This window comes from Oryctolagus cuniculus, chromosome 1, assembly GCF_964237555.1.
Source record: "Oryctolagus cuniculus chromosome 1, mOryCun1.1, whole genome shotgun sequence".
Taxonomy (NCBI): domain Eukaryota; kingdom Metazoa; phylum Chordata; class Mammalia; order Lagomorpha; family Leporidae; genus Oryctolagus; species Oryctolagus cuniculus.
In genome coordinates, this window is record NC_091432.1 from 234,746,681 (window position 1) to 234,763,797 (window position 17,117).

General features: G+C 58.7%; 1 protein-coding gene across 1 annotated transcript in view; it reads left to right on the top strand.

Annotated features, from left to right (window-relative positions):
* Positions 1–17,117, top strand: part of CFAP77 (cilia and flagella associated protein 77) — a 137,127-nt gene that overhangs the window by 67,650 nt on the left and 52,360 nt on the right. The window contains exons 2-3 of the mRNA XM_070058346.1: positions 13,369–13,468; positions 13,916–14,144. Of these exons, the coding sequence (XP_069914447.1) occupies positions 13,369–13,468; positions 13,916–14,144 (329 nt within the window). The remainder of the gene's footprint in view (positions 1–13,368; positions 13,469–13,915; positions 14,145–17,117) is intronic.

Here is a 17,117-nt window from a genome sequence, read left to right on the forward strand (position 1 = left end):
GCCCCTCCCGCCCCTCTCTATTCAAGGCACCGACAGGCGCCTGTCACTGGCTGCTGCCGCCTCCACTGCCACTGGGGGAGGGGAAGCCTGCTGAGGTTCCCCCAAAATGTCACCGCTGAGCTCCAGCCCTCCCAGCTTGGAGCTGGCATCCGCAGCCCCTGGCTCCTGTCCCCAGTGGACCCCGGGCCTTATTAAGACGCCTCCTTCTAAAGCCACTTCCTGCTCCTCTACACCCCTGCTAGGCGCTGACAGGTCAGCCGCCATTTTGTGTTAAACTCCTACTCATTTATTACAATACCACTTTTTTTTATTGACATGGAAATAAAACACAATCAATGAGAGATTATGAAATACACATCAAAACAGAAGTCCCTGGAGCTGGCGTTTTCATCTGCTCTCGGGAAGGAACAAGGCTCTGCGGGGGTGGGGGGACACGGAACATTTTTCTTCCCGATTACACGATGCGACTCTCAATGAATCCATCAAGAAAAGGAAAACATAAATAGAGCAACCAAACAGCGCGGTCCTGCGGCTGTCAAAACTTAAAACAGTTCAGCTTCCCTTTGATTTCTGTTTTAAGTTTTGACAAAGTACACAGATCATTCTCGGCGTCTCCCTTTCTTTCTTCCTGCTTTGTTTGTCTTTCCCCTTCCCTTTTCATAGGGAGGCCTCCTTCTGAAATCGGCTCACCCTGGGGGCCGCTGGCTGTGGCCCTTGGCGGCTGAACCGACTGAGTGACCGGGTGGCTGTGGCGTTTGTCCCTCACGCCGCCGGCCCGCCGTGGGGGTGGGGTGGGGTATCGGGGTGGGGGGCTCTTTTTCACTGCCCGCTCCTCGCCACATCAAAGCGGGCTGCAAGTTGCCGCCTCCTTGGCTGAAGCGGCGCCAGGCTGGAGGGGGCTGGCGGGAGGGACCCTCACCCTGGCCCCTGGCCTCCGACGTCCAGTCTCAATCCTGTGGCCACGAGACTCATTCTCTTCAAGACACAGAAGCCGCTCCTCACCATTGTCTGACTGGGAGACACTCCTCCCCCCAGGACAGCACACACCGCAGGGGGCCCAGGCTGGGTGAGGGACCCCTGGGTGAGGTCGCAGTGCTCCGTGGGGGCCCCTGGGACGGGCAGGGTGAGGCACAGGGGGCGGGGCGCTCGGTTGCCCACACCAGCCACCCAGCAAGGCTGCCCGAAGCCAGGGCCCCTCACACACGCCCCCACCAGCTTCCACCGTCCGAGCAGCGAGCAGCGTGCCCTGGGCGAGATGACCTTCAGACTCCGGCCCAGCCCAAGTCTCACTTCCTCCTGAGCTGCTGTCCTGCTGCTGGAACCTCAGGTCCCTCATGTCACGGGCTTCCCCACCTCCCAGCCATAAGACAGAGGAGCGGGAGCCACCGTGTATCCCTCCAATGGTGACATTCACACGGGACGAGCCGCCAGCCCTTGCTAAGAGGACAGCTCAGTGGCACGCACTGTGTTCCCATGCCCCCTTTCCCGGTCTCAGGACACCCCCGCCAAGGGACACACCCTTCCCCGGTGGCCCCCGCCTGCCTGCTTTCTCCCTCTGCACGGCCCCCATTCTGGGCTTGGTGTAGCCAAGGATTCGGCGCCACCTGTGGCCTTGCGCGTCTGCCTGGCTTCTTTCCCTTAGCGTGTTTTAGGGTCCACCCATGTGGTAACAGGGGTCAACACCTTATTCCTCCCTGAAGAACGTTCTCTTGTGTGGACAGAACACGTTCTCCTCCTCCTCCTTGTGGTCGTTGTGAGTGATACTGCCGTGAACACACACATGTACGTATTTGTCTGAACACCTGTTTTCAGTTCTTTCGGTGTGTAGCTAGCAGCAGAATTGCTGGGTCGTAGGGGGAGCCTCTCCGTTAAAGATTTGCTTGTTGGGGCCGGCGCTGTAGCGTAGCAGGTAAAGCCGCCGCCTGCAGGGCCGGCATCCCGAATGCACACTGGTTCAAGTCCCGGCTGTTCCACTTCTGATCCAGCTCTCTGCTATGGCCTGGGAAGGCAGTGGAAGATGGCCCAAGTGCTTGGGCCCCTGCACCCGCGTGGGAGACCCGGAAGAAGCTCCTGCTTCCTGGCTTCAGACCAGCGCAAATTTGCTTATTTATTTGAAAGTGAGAGCTATAGAGAGAAGGAGAGAAAGAGAGAGAGAGAGAGAAAGAGAGAGAGAGAGATCTTCTATCCACTGGTTCCCTCCCCAGATGGCCGCAACAGCCAGGGTTGGACCAGGCTAAAGCCAGGAGCCAGGAGCTTCATCCCGGTCACCCGTGTGAGTGGCAGGCAGCACTTGGAGCATTTCAGGCCACTAGCAGGGAGCTGGATCAGAGGTGCAGCAGTCAGGACACAAACTGGTGCCCCTGTGGGAGGCTGGCGTTGGAGGAGGCAGCTTCGCCCAGTGCACCGCACCGCTGGCCCTGGGAGGTTAACTCTGGGACTGTCAAACAGACGTGTTAGCTGTGCAACGGGTCCTCTGTGCATGCAGACAGAACTGCTGCTCATTCGGAGCTGGGGGAGTCTGGTGACAGCCCCTGGCTCCTGTGACTGCTTTTTGTTACGACCCCTCCAGGCCCTCTGCGAGATGAATGGCTCCACCAGCCCTCTGCGCTGGGCACCCTCGTCACACCCATTCTATAGGTGGGGAAACTGAGGCTCGGGTGTTGAGTAACTTGCTGAAGGCACGGATCTGAGCGGCCGGAATCCCAGCTCCGACTTGGCCGTGGCTCCCATTTCTTAATCACTCAGCTGTTGTGCCCGGGAGCAAATGGTTCCATTCGGATCTGGAATGTGGCAGGGGGTAGGCTGGCAGTGGCTGATCTCCGCTCCTCACCCTGCCAGGCTCCGGCCCTCCAGCACTCCCTGGCTGCGCACAGCAGGGGCCGGAATGCAACCCGGCCTGGTGGCGCCCCCAGCGGACGTCTATGGGATGCCAGGGGTGGTGCAGAGCAGGGCCCTGAGTGGCGGTACGCCCGGGGCTCGCTTACGGCTCCTGCTTACCGGGCACTCGGTCTGTGGCCACCTCAGTCACAGATCTCAGCGGGGGGCACCGCGTCCCCATTTTACAAAACAAGGAACTTGGTATTCAGATGGTCTGAGCGGCCAGGTCAGGCCCTCGCAGGCGTCACTGGCAGAGCCGGTACTCGCTGGACGGTCAGCGGGAGCCTGGCTGCAGAGGATGCGCCGCCTCTGCTGGGAACTCATGTGTCTGCACCGGAGGAGAAGTGACTTGGGGCGCTTCCTACTCTCGGGGACTCCGGCCAGCTTTTATTGCTTTTCACAAAAGACACCCAGAGCAGGGCATGGCTTCCCGGCTTGCCTTTCTGCAGGGCGCTGTGGTTCCCCTCATCCACCTGAACAGAGCTGCTGAGTTACCGGCCCCCAGAGGCCGCGGCTCCGCGTGGATGCATCCGTGCACTTTGCCGCCCGCCGCCGCCTTCTCCGAGTGTAATCAAACATCAAGCTAAGTAGCAAATAAATCTCTCGATCTCATAAGCTGCACAGCGAGATCATGTAAATGCAAATGAAGGAGCTGACTTCAAGCTGTCGAGGGGGAGGGGCGGGAACGCTAGGGGCCCTGTCGCCATGACCGCGACAGCGAGGGCCATACATCAGCGGCGAGATCCAAGCCGGCAGCCACAGGAAGGCAGACCCGGCTGCCCCAAGGAACAGGGAAGAACCAGGCAGGCAGCAAAACCCAGGCAGCCCCGGGCCGTGGGAACCAGGACCAAACACAGAGGCAGGACAGGCCCGAGAGGGGCCGGAGAAAGTCCCCTTTGTCCAGGTGGCCCTGGACCCTGAGCTGCAGAGCCACGCTACTGAGGCCGGCAGGGGCCACAGCAGGGACAGAAGCCACCCGGTCCTGAGTGTGCCTTGCAGGCCGGGTGCCAGGAATTACCCTACATGCAGCCTTGCGAGCTTGGACAAGTGGGAAAAGGGTCCAGAGAAGACAAGTGACCTGCCCAAGATCACTCGGCGGGGTGGTGGTGGGGGGTGGGGGTGGTGGCCGAGCTCGGATGGGAGCTCGGTTCCACGTGACGAAATTCCCAGGCCGTGACCCGTCTCCTCCCTGTGGGCCCGCAGCTGCCCCCTCCAGGCCGCCTCTCCCCACACAGTTCATGGAAAGTGGAATTTAAAGTTGATTTTGCCGCAGACACTTTGGATCCACCCTCAGAAGCTCACATGGGGGCTGGCGCTGTGGTACAGCCGGCTAAGCCCCCTCTTGGGACGCTGACATTCCATATTGGAGCGCCTGTTCCCGTCGGGCTGCTCTGCTTCCCATCCAGCTCCCTGCTAACGCGCCTGGAAGTCAGCAGATGTTGGCTCAAGTGCTTGGGCCCCTGCACCCATGTGGGAGGCACAGGTGGAGTTCCCGGCTCCTGGCTCAGCCCTGCCGTGTGGCCATGTGGGGGTGAACCAGCAGATGGAAGATCTCTCTCTCTCTCTCTCTCTCTGGCACTCTGCTTTCTAAATAAATAAATAAATTTTTTAAAAGTTTATGGAAATGCATATTATGAAAAGATTACACGTGGATTAAAAAAGCTGTTGCACTAAAGCAAACATCGTTTAATTGCATTTCCCACAGGCCTTTAAAAAAAGAACAGATGTATTTGAAAGGCAGAGTTACAGAGAGGGGGGACAGAGAGAGGTCTTCCGTCTGTTGTTTCACTCTCCAAATGGCTGCAACGACCGGGGCAAAGCCAGGAGCTTCTTCCAGGTCTCCCACGTGGGTGCAGGGGCCCAAACACTGGGCCGTCCTCCGCTGCTTTCCCAGGTGCGTTAGCAGGGAGCCCGATCGGAAGTGGAGCAGCCGGGACATGAACTGGCGCCCCCATGGGATGCCGGTGTCGGTGTCGCGGGCGGTGGCTGTACCTGACTCCCCACAGCGCCTGCACTGCCTCCCTCCCCAGGCCTTTTGAAGTGCTCCTGCAAACTCACAGGACTCACAGTGGCACAGAAGAGCCTTCTGGGGACTTCTGAAAACAGGAAATGAAAGTGAATCATTTAACCCGGCTCTGTGCCTTTTTTCCCGCTGGAAAGTGAAAATCTTGGTACCCAAAGGAAGGCGCCGCCTGTCTCCAACCACACACCCTCTACCGTGCTGTCACGTGGCTGGGTTTCCTTCAGCACGTTTAGCATTGCATTAAAAAAGAAAACCCAAAACAAAACGAAACAACCAACCAAAGACAAACAGCCTGGCCATAACAGCGGTCATGCTGTGGATTCTTGCACTTGACTTTATCTTACACACCTTTGATCACATTCGGATGTGGCCCTCTCACCGGGGGCGTTTTAGTATCATTATTCGGTGTTCAGCTGCCACTCAGACAGCGAGGTTGGTTCAAAGGAGCCGGCTGCCGAGCGGCGCCCGCGTCCGCTGATGCATAATACACCTTATTTTACACGATTGTTTATCTGAGGCTCTCATTATGGAAATAAATAAATATCCTCTCTGCTAATAACGATCACAATTTGCATTTATATTGTGCTTTTCATTCGAGGATCTTAAGTTGTTTTACAATAATGATCTCCCCCTCCCTGAGCGCCGTGGTCCGGGTGCGCCCGCGGCTGGCTGCGTGGCTGCAGCCGTGTCCTCGGTATTTATTTAATAACTACCAAGCAATAACCGTGGGATTTCCCGTAACTGTGCTTTGATCGAATGCGGGAAAGCAAGTGGTGGCTTTTCAACTGTGGAACTTTAAACGTTCACTTAATTCAGATGTAGGGCCTGAGGGTTAATGAGCTAAGCTGTGTGTGGTTACGGGCAAGTGGGGAGTGACAGATTCCGCCGAGGAGCTGGCTGGCGAGGGAGTGAACGGGTAAGAAAAGCCTAGAACCTGGGCACGGAGCTCCCCGGCAGGAAACTGGCCCTTCTAGAAAGGACCGTCGGGGTTGTCCAGCGTGAGAGCCAGTGCGGGCCGCCCAAGCACCTGTTCTCACCTCTGTAGTGCAGAACGGGGGCCGCTTAAGAGGGGAAAAAAAGTGTGCATTGGGTGGGGAATGATCAGACTTGAGCCAGGAGGCTGGGTCACTTGTCTGGAAGGAGTTGTCCGTGGAGACGGGGTGCGGGCAGGTGGTAGGACCAGGGACCTTGGTTCCCAGGGCCCAGGAGGGAACGCTGCTGGTCCCTGCCCCCGCCCCCGGAAGCTCTCGTGGTTCTCACACTGGGGTCTGGCTGCTCTGCGGGGGCCCTCCAGGCCCCGGGTATGGTTCCAGGGCCCGGCCCTTCCTGGTGGGGAGTGGAGGGAGCTGCCGCTGCTGCGGGAGAGCCCGGAGGAGCCGAGACCCCCTGGGACGGGGCGAGAGAGGGTTGTAATTAGAGTTGAGAGATGGGGAATCAGGCGGAGAGGGCTGACATCTTAATGAGGTTTAATGAAGCTGTCTGCTGATGGGGACAGCTGTCACCCTGCGCCGTGTTCCAGCCAAGCCCCTCGGTGACAGGGGAGAGTCGGGGGAAGGCAGGGGAGGGCGGGCGGGCGGGTTCCAGCTAGGGTTTTGCTCCCACATCCGCCTCTGGATTCTGACGCCTCGGCCACGGGCTTCTGGCTGCTGGGCCGGGTCTGAACGGCTCCCAGGAGTCCACGGTTCCCTGCTGTGCCTCTGAAAAGCCCCTGGGAATTCTGCCCAAGACGTCTCAAAACTTCAGCCGTGAGAAGTGAGAAACGCAAGGATTTTGAGGGCCCACGAGGGCTCCTGGGTCCCTTCCCTTTCTGAGCCCCGATTTCCCACCCACGCAATGGGGACAACGTGGCCTGCCTGAGCGGTGTTGACATGAGAGGTGAGGGACCGCCGTGGGCTCAGTGCAGGGTAGGGGTGCCTGAGAGGTTGAGCTGAGCCCCTGCTCTCCCGCTTACCGCCAGGGTGGGTCGGGGCAAGTGCGGAGTTCTTTCCGCTTCTGCCTTCTTATCTGTAGACTGAGAAACCTGCCGCACGGAGGGGCAGTAAAGACAGCATGGCAGTGCTAAGGGATGGATGCCCACACGGGGAAGGTGCTCTACGCTCCACGTGGCCCAGCATCTGGTGCCTGCCATCTGCCCCAGGGCCTTTGCACATTCCAGCCTTGACGAGTGTCTATCATGGGCTGGCGGGGGCTGGGAGCTGCCTGGGGACCTGGATGTCCCACCGAATCCGAGGTTTGTGCCTGAGTCTCACCTGTCGATGTCAGCATGAGGTTCCCACGGGCTGCTGCAATGTCACACCTGCGACTGAGCAGTCTGCGAAGGACAGAAACGTGCTTCTGCCAGCTCTGGGGCCTGGGAGTCCAGGACCATGGCTCCACTGGCCTGTCTGTCAGGTGGGGCCAGGGCTCCGCGTCCAGGACGGTGCGTGCTGCTGTGTCCGCAGTGGGAAACGAAGGCCATGTCCTCATGTGGTGGGAGGCTCATGGGCAAGAAGGGGGCAGACTCCCTCCTTCCAGCCTGTTTACAAAGACCCCGAGCCCGCGCCCGCTCACAGAGGCGGGCCCTGCTGTCACGATGCAGCCCCCTACCCTAACGGCCACACCCTGTCCGACCGTGGCACAGGGGTGGCGTTTCCCACAAACGTGAAGGCGACACTCGAGCCACAGCCCCGTGGAAAAGCCCGTGACCGCCAGGCCCCCGCTCCCTGGCACTCTGGTGGCAGCTGGTCTCGGGTAGTTCCTATGCATGCCTCACCTGCCCCCTCCCCGACAAGTTGGGGGAGGGGCTGGGGTCAGTGCCCCCCGTGAGTTCCCCCACACCCCTGGCTCTCCTGCCCTCCCTGGCTGCCCCTCTGTAATCTCTGTGGTTTGGCTCCTCCCACGGCGCCAGCCCCGGGTCTGTGTTACCCCTTCTTTTTCCCTTACTTTGCCCAGACCCAGCCGAGACTTAGTGGTCCTGTGTCCCGGCCATTTCGGTTCTAGAATGTTCTCTGGTGCCGACTCTTTCCTATACCCTGCTTCATGTCCAACAGCAGCGTTTGCCGGGGGTTATCCTGGTGTGGGGTGCTGTGCTGGGTCCTAGAGGGAGCATGAAGACCCCCACACACAGCTGTAGGAGATCTGTGCACACGGGGCTGGCATTGTGGTGCGGTATCCTACACAGGAGCGCTAGTTCATGTCCCAGCTGCTCCACTTCCCAGCCAGCTCCCTGCCATGTGCCTAGGAAAGCAGTGGAAGATGGCCCAAGTGCTTGGGCCCCTGCCACCCGCACAGGACAATCGGATGGAGTTCCTGGGTCCTGGGTCCTGGCTTTGGCCTGGCCCATCCCTGGCTGTTGCAGCCATTTGAGGAGTGAACCAGTGGATGGAAGATCTCTCTCTGTTTCTCTCCTTCTCTCTCACTCTGCTTTTTTTTTTTTTTTTTTTTTTTTTTTTTTTTTTTTTTGACAGGCGGAGTGGACAGTGAGAGAGAGAGAGAGAGAAAGGTCTTCCTTTTTGCCATTGGTTCACCCTCCGATGGCCGCCGCAGCCGGTGCGCTATGACCGGTGCACCGCGCTGATCCGAAGGCAGGAGCCAGGTGCTTCTCCTGGTCTCCCATGGGGTGCAGGGCCCAAGTACTTGGGCCATCCTCCACTGCACTCCCGGGCCATAGCAGAGAGCTGGCCTAGAAGGGGTGCAACCGGGACAGAATCTGGGGCCCCAACCGGGACTAGAACCCAGTGTGCCAGCGCCGCTAGACGGAGGATTAGCCTGTTGAGCCGCGGTGGCAGCCCACTCTGCTTTTTAAATAAACAAAATTACTCTTAAAAATTATTTGTGGGACCAGTGCTGCGGTGCAGTGGGTTAAAGCCCTGGCCTGAAGCGCCAGCATCCCATATGGGCATCGTTTCTAGTCCTGGCTGCTCCTCTTCTGATCCAGCTCTCTGCTGTGGCCTGGGAAAGCAGTGGAGGATGGCCCAAGTCCTTGGGCCCCTGCACCTGCATGGGAGACCCGGAAGAAGCTCCTGGCTCCTGGCTCCGGATCGGAACAGCTCCGGCTGTTGCAGCCATCTGGGGAGTGAACCAATGGAAGGAAGACCTCTCTCTCTGCCTCTACCTCTCTCTGTAACTCTGTCTTTCAAATAAATAAAATAAATCCTCAAAAAAAATTATTTGTGCGCAGGAAGACGATGAACAATCTCAGGTAGTTTATGCAAAACCATCAGCAGTAGGGCTGGCACTGTGGCAAAGCAGGCTAAGCCTCCACCTGCAGTGCAGGCATCCCATATGGGGCGCTGGTTCGAGTCCCAGCTGCTCTGCTTCCAATCCAGCTCCTTACTAATGGCCTAGGAAAACCATGGAGGATGGCCCAAATGCTTGGGCCCCAAATGCTTGGCCATCTTCCACTGCTTTCCTAGGCACATTGGCAGGGAGCTGGGTGGGAAGTGGAGCAGCTGGGACATGAACTGGCGCTCCTGTGTAGGATACCGCACCACAATGCCAGCCCCGTGTGCACAGATCTTCTCCTACAGCTGTGTGTGGGGGTCTTCATGCAGGAGACCTGGAAGAAGCTCCTGGCTTCATCCTGGCATAGCCCTGGCCGTTGAGGCCATTTAGGAGTGAACCAGTGGTTGGAAGATCTCTGTTGCTCTCTGTAACTCTGCCTTTCAAATAAATAAGTAAATCTTAAAAACAAACAGTAATGAAGAGGCCCGGACCGGGTAGAATTAGACATGGGTTCAAATCCTGCCTTGGCCACTCACCAGCTTTTTTTTTTTTTTTTTTTTTTTTGGCTTTGAAGGGCAGAGAGCAGGCTTCCTTCCACTGGTTCACTCCCCAAATGGCTGCATCAGAAGTGGAGCAGCCAGGACTCAAACTGCACCCATATGGGATTCCGGTATCGTAGGCGGCTGCTTTACCCGCTGTGCACGACCCCAAGCGCTCCAGGCCTCCTCAGCTGTCAGACAGGCACGCTAGTAACCCTCTTTGTAGGGCCGTCTGAAGCCCGGGCAGCAGCGGGCGGGCCCAGCACATGGGCGCTATGGTCGGCCTGGCAGCAAATGTGGGTGGCGTGGTCCGGCTGGTCCCTCTCACTGTGTGGCTGGGCTGGCCGTGGTCCAGCTGGTCCCTCTCACTGTGTGGGTGGGCTGGCCGTGGTCCAGCTGGTCCCTCTCACTGTGTGGGTGGGCTGGCCATGGTCCGGCTGGTGCCTCTCACTGTGTGGCTGGGCTGGCCGTGGTCCAGCTGGTGCCTCTCACTGTGTGGGTGGGCTGGCCATGGTCCGGCTGGTCCCTCTCACTGTGTGGCTGGGCTGGCCGTGGTCCAGCTGGTGCCTCTCACTGTGTGGCTGGGCTGGCCGTGGTCCGGCTGGTGCCTCTCACTGTGTGGCTGGGCTGGCCGTGGTCCGGCTGGTGCCTCTCACTGTGTGGCTGGGCTGGCCGTGGTCCGGCTGGTGCCTCTCACTGTGTGGCTGGGCTGGCCATGACTGACGCTGCTGCCCCTCTAGGGCACTCACCTATGACCCAAGGGGCTCGAGATATACCTAAGCCTAAAGAACTCGGGGCCAGTGGCCGCGCTGGCGTATCCGGGGACAGGTGGAAGCCAGCAGCAGGTAACGGAGGATTCCCGGAGCTGCACCGGGGACAGCCCCGGGATCCCTGGGGCTTCTGAAAGGCAGCCTCTGTGATACCTTTGAGTGTCAGGCTCAGGAGTAGGCAGGGCTTCTCGGATCGCCCAACCTGCTTCCTGGCTGACTTCTGCTGGGGGTGTCGGCTCCGTGCCCCGAGGCGACACACTGGAGGGAGGGACGAGGCACCCTTGTGTTCCGCGGGCTCTCAGGATGTGACTCCCTAGCTCAGAAGCTCAGCCCAGAGAATGCTCTGGGAAGTTAAAAACCGGTTGCTGTGGCTGGGGTACCGTTGGTCCGTTGCTTATGCTTACCCAGTTCCCGCAGGCAGCTGGTCTCCCCCACAGGGGCCGTGGGCCCATTGCTCCCTCCGTGTGTGCACAGGGCAGGATGACCGCCGTCCTCTGCGGGAGGGCAGGGGCAGGACGCCAGTGCCATGCAAAGGCCCCCTGGTCAGGTCGGCGAGCACCATGGCCGGTGCCCCTGGAGCCCGGGCAGTGCCTCCAGTCCCCACCCCGCCCAAGAGAAGCCACGCCCCCGGCTTCTGAACCCAGAGATGGGCTACACTGGGCCTGAACCTCCCCCGTGTTTGTTACCCATGTGAGGACGCTCGCGCCATTGCCTCGGGAGTGGTTCATTTATTCTCAGGGCTTCATGGTCTCCGTGGGCACTGTGGGCATCCATGGCTCTTGGTTGTGCGTGTATGCTTCTGGTGGGGGGGGGGAGCAGCCTCTTCCCACTGGAGAGAGAGGAGCACAGTCGCCCAACCTGCAGCCACCAAAACTGTGCAGGCATGGCCGTGGGTCTCCCCCCATGGGGGATAGAACTGCCTGTGGTTGGAGAGCACCATGAGTCTGAATATGACAGCTCTTCTCCACCTGTCATGGCTGTTTCCAGTTCTGGGCTGACTTGAGTGAGCTGCTGCGAGCATTCTTGGGGTGTTTCTGGGTGGATGCTGGCATCATCTCGAGGGAATGGTTGGGTTACAGGCAAGGCAGGTGTTCGGCTCCCATAGGCACTGCCACCTCCTCACAGCGGTTGTGTCCAGTCACACCCCCACACATTCATGAATCTTCCGGTCACTCCGCGTCCTCACCAACAGCAAGAGCTCTGACTTCGGGCTTCCCAGAGACCGAGCACCATGACACCAGGCTCTCGGTCGTTTGGACTTCCTCTTAATGAAATGCCTGTTCAAGTCTTTCGCTCATTTCCTATAAGACTGTGTACCTTTTTCTTACTGATTTGTAGCAGCTCTTTATATAGGATAGGTACAAATCATTTGTCAGATACACGTTTTGCAAATACCTTCTTTCTCTGTGTGGATTCACAGATTTTTAGAGCTAGGGGCACTCCGTACTTCCGTCATCACACCCCCAGTTCACTTGACTGTCTCCTTGACTGTCCTTTTTGCAAGATAATAGATCTTATGAAGGGCAGGGCCTGTGTCTGCTTCATTTACCTTAGAACTGCGTGGTGCAGCGTAGGTACAAAGTAAATAGTTGTGAAATGCAAACGGGAGCACAACTCTCAGGGAACAATCTTTGCAATCGAAGGCTCTGGCAGTCACTGATTCAAAAGCCCAGAGACTGAGGTGCCTGCCCACTCCCTCCCCCGCAGCCTGAGGGTGGCAGCCAGCTCCCGAGTCTGTCTGTCCGTCCGCTGCCAGCTGGGTGTCTGCCCAGCTGCACCTGCCCTGAACAAGGCTCGCCCAGCAGTCACCAGAGAGGCCGGATCATTGTCATGAACAAATGAGGCCAGACTCTGTGCAGCCCAGAGTGAGTGGCGTGGCAGGAATGCGAAGCAAGCATCCAGCACAGGCCCCAGGCCCTGCTCCAAGCCTGGGGTTAGCGATGGGAACGGAGAGGAAGAGACACTTGGCTGCTGTGAGACAGGAAGCAGGACAGTCTCCCAGCAGGCCGCAGGGGCTGCACGTGTGTGTTCCCCAGAAGGCACGTGGTGAGGGGCTGGGGTTAAGCCACTGCCTTGTGAGTGCCAGTTTGGGTCCTGGCTGCTCCATTTCCCATCCACGTCTCTGCCAATGCTCTCTGGAAGGCAGCAGAAGATGGCCCAAGAGCTTGGGCCCCTGTACCCACGTGGGAGACCCAGATGGAGGTCTGGCCCAGCCCTGGCTGTTGTGGCCATTTGGGGAGTGAACACAGTGAATGTGTTTTCCCAGGCGCATTAGCAGGGACCTGGATCAGAAGTGGAGCAGCCAGGACTCAAGCTGGCACCCATATGGGATGCCGGTGCTGCAGGTGGAGGCTTAACCAGCTGTGCCACAGCGCTGGCTGACTTGGTGAGCTGCTTTCTGAGGCAAGGCTCTGGACGGGGGGGACCAAGAGCTCCAGCCCACAGGCCACTCCCACATGGTGTCCTGCCCCATCCCTTAGGAGCTGCAGCCATATGTCTGCTGCTCAAAGTCTCAGTTTTCCACATCTGCAGAATGGGAGGTTCATGTGGGAGGTAATAAAGCTGGTTTGCTCACACAGACCCCTTCTGGGGAGGCAAGGAGGGATTCCCCAGAGACCCAGAGGGCGGAGCAGGTGCCCAGCCGACGAGGGGGTGACAGTCAGTGCTGTCACCAGGTCTCCGCCCTGCAGGGGCGAATCAGTGTCCCCCTGGGCTCCAGAGACCACGGTTGGAGCTGGCTGTGGCAGGAAGCAAGTCAGGTGGGAAAGACGCCTCCTCCCCGACGATGCTTCCAGCTCAAGCCAGGCAGGGCTCTGCTCGGCGCTCAGCCCGTTCCTTACATGATGCCGCCTGGTTCTCCTGGCCCAGCCGTCCTCAAGCACAGGGCCTGGGGCAAAGGAGGCGGGGGCGCCTCCCTGCTGGCTGGGCCTCAGCTCTGCCTTTGTCCTCCCCGCAGGCTGAGCTGGGCAAGCCCCGGGAAAGAAGCTGCAGTCTGCCCGGCGTCAATTTCAACTATGGGCTCTACGTCCGGGGCCTGGACGGCGGGGTGCCGGAAGGTGAGCGAGCGAGCTCAGAGCTCGAGGGGGCTGAGGCGTGCACGGGAGGCTGTCGGGGGCCAGAGAAGACCCCCGGGTGGAAGCCACCAGCCGGGTCAGCTGACTGTAAAACCCTAGGCTCGGCCACAGCGGGGAACTCAGCAGGGTGGGTGGGCTGGCTAGACTGTGCCATCCAGCCAGGATCAGAGGAGGCCCCGCTCGCCCAGAGCGTGTCAAAAGCCAGGGGACCCTGGCCCCATGGAAGGTTCCCCAGGCAGCCTCTGGAATTCCTGGGAACCCCAGTTCTGCCCTCCAGGCCACAGAACTTTGCAGGGGCTGGGCAGGGCTGCTCCCCCACACCCCATTGCAGGCTGCAGGTTTGGGGAGCCCTGTGTCTTCCCAGTCATGCCGTGGGGGACTTCCCTCCCAGGCTGCCCACGGCCCCAGTTCTGTCTCCTCTTCCCTCAGCCATCGGCCACTGGGATGTGTTTAAGCAGCAGCCCACCTGCCCCCACGAGCTGACCCGCAACTACGTGGCCATGAACCGCGGGGCGGTGAAGGCCGGCCTGGTGACCGCCCGCGAGAACTTCCTGTACCGGCAGCTCAACGACATCCGCATCAGCGACCAGGACGACCGGCGCCTGAAGAAGGAGCCGCCCTCCCTGCCTCCGAACATGACATTCGGGATCCGGGCACGGTAAGGCACAGGTGGGCGGGGGATGAGGTGGAGACAGTGCCCTGCTGGCCGCACCCCGGGGCTGCGCACTGGCCACCACTTCCTGTCATCTCTAAGCATTTGCGGGGACTCCTCTGTGTCCTCGGCACCTGTGCTGTCCCGGGTACGGAAGGCCAGCGCTTGCCCGGTGACTCTGCAGCCGGGGCTGACCCGGCCTCTGGCACAGCTTCTGCATCCGTAGAGTGGGGACAATGACGGGACCTGCTTCACGGTGGTGCCGAGATCTCAGTGACGTGGTGCACACAAAAGCCACAGCACAGGGCTTGGGACATAGGCAGTGACTGATGCGTGTTAACATTTTTTAAAGTTTATTATTATTATTATTGAGGTTTAATACATGGTAAAGTGTACAAACTGTGAAATGTTCAGGCTTCTCGTGAAATTTTGCAATCGTAAACACTTGTGTGACTGCCGATCTGATAACGCCTCGGAAGACGGAGGTACTTCCCGGAGTTCCCGGGTCCTGAGGTTAGAGAACACACTGGGGTGGGCGCGGGCGCTGTGGATAAGGTTCCCTTGGGATCCCCTACCCCATCTGAAAGGTTCCGGTTCCAGTCCCCACTCCTCACTCCTCCCACCCAGCTCCCTGCTGACGCATCCTGGGAGGCAGCAGGTGGTGGCCCAGTCCCTGGGTCCCCGTCCCTCACCGGGAGGCCCAGCTGGAGCCCCTGGCTCTGGCCTTCAGCCTGGCCTAGCACAGACTCGCAGACAGCTGGGGGCGAACCAGCAGATGAAGGAGTGTGTGTGTCTCTGTCCCTTTCACTCTGCCTCGCAAATAAATACATAAATAATTTTTTTAAAAAAGATGTTTATTTTGGAGCCAAAAATATTGAAGTGCATACACACAAGGCGTTTTCAAAAAGTTCAGGGAAAATGCATGTTATGCAAAGACTATGCATTGATTTCAACATTTTTTGGCACCAAAATAAATGTATCTTCTTTTTGTTTTTCTTTTTTTTTCTTTTTCTTTTTTTTTCTTTTTTCTTTTTTGACAGGCAGAGTTAGACAGTGAGAGAGAGAGAGACGGAGAGAAAGGTCTTCCTTTTCCGTTGGTTCACCCCCCAAATGGCCACTACAGCCGGTGCTACGCCAATCCGAAGCCAGGAGCCAGGTGCCTCTCCTGGTCTCCCATGGGGTGCAGGGCCCAAGCACTTGGGCCATCCTCCACTGCTCTCCCGGGCCACAGCAGAGAGCTGGCCTGGAAGAGGAGCAACCGGTACAGAATCTGACGCCCCAACCGGGACTAGAACCTGGGGTGCCGGCGCCACAAGGTGGAGGATTAGCCTAGTGAGCCAAGGCACCGGGTGCCTCTTTTTGTTTTTCACAAGCAGCGAATATATTGTTTATTGAGGGCTGGCACTGTGGCATAGAAGCTTAAGCCTCCGCCTGCAGTGCCAGCATCCCATCTGGGTGCCGGTTCAAGTCCCAGCTGCTCCACTTCTCATCCAGCTCCCTGATAATGGTTGGGAAAGCAGTGGAAGCTGCCCCAGATGCTTGGCCCTTGAGCCCACGTGGGAGACCCGGAAGAGTCTCCTGGCTCCTGGCTTCAGCCTGACCCAGTCCTGACTTTTGGAAGATCTCTCTCTCTCTCTCTCTCTCTCTCTCTTTCTTTCAAATAAATAAAATAAATCTTAAAAAAAAAAAAAAAAAGCAGATGTATGCAGGAGCTTGGAACTCAGTGTAGTGGAGAGAGTGTACGTTCACCAACCAAACTGCGTTGGGAACTGAGGCAAAAACTCAAACCCCACTTCTTAATTGCCTGGGTGCCTTTCTGTGAACATTTTTTAAAGATTTCTTTTATTTATTTGAAAGCAGAGTTGCAGGGAGAGTGAGACAGAGAGAGGTCTCCATCTGCTGGTTCTCTCCCCAGATGGCAGCAATGCCGGGGCTGGGCCAAGCAGAAGGCAGAAGCCAGGAAGTCCATCCAGGTCTCCCGAGTGGGTGCAGGGGCCCAAGCACTTGGGCCATCCTCTGCTGTTTTCCCAGGTGCATTAGCAGGGAGCTGGATCAGAAGTGGAGCAGCCGGGACTCAAACCAGTGCCCGTGTGGGATGATGGCATTGGGGGCGGTGGTTTAACCAGCCACACCACAGCTCCGGCTCCTCCATAAACTTTTGCATGTGCCTTTGTCTGCCTGGCACCCAGAGGGCTCCTGTTCTGAGTGGTCCTGGCTTTCAGCCACCACAGGGGGCATGGGTCTGTGTCTCCCCCGCCGACCTCCATGCCGTGAGCCTAGCAGGGCGGACACGAGGAGCCCAGGCCCGGGCGGTTGGTTACTGCTGCTGCAGCCCCACAGCTCCTCAAACTGGCAGGGCAGGGCAGCACCGGCACGGACTCGGAGAGCTGTGTTCCCCCGTCCATGCCCCAGGTCCTCCTGCCTGAGTCTCTGCCCGGACCCGCTAACCACTCTCCCTCTTCCAGAACTGGCACCAGCCATGCCACTAGCGGATTCACATCCCTGATGCCCAGGTTAAGTCAGATGGACCCCAGCCGACAGCTGTGCAGTTAGGGACATGCTCCCGTGGCCTGCCCCACGCAGGGCGCCCTCCTCCTGGAGGCCAACACGTGACCCAGGCCGGGCCATCCTGAGTCAGGCCTGGCACCCGTGTCCCACCCCCGGCGTGCGTGACGAATGTGACTGCCTGCTCTCAAAAGCCGTCTCCAGCTGCCCAAACATTTCTAGAGGGGAATTCACTGGCTCACCTGTTGGAAAAACCCAAAGGAGAGCTTCAGGCACAGCTGGGTCCAGGCAGCCGGTGATGTCCTCGGCATCTCCAGGTCTTGGCTGTGCGTGCCGGCGTGGGCTTCGTTCTCTCACAAGCTTCTCCCTCGTCTGGCAGAATGGTCGAAGCCGTTGCCTCCTAATTCTCTCTGTGACTCAAGGGACTGCAAATGCCCTCCCTGTGAGATCCTTTGGTCCAGCTGGGGGTCAAGT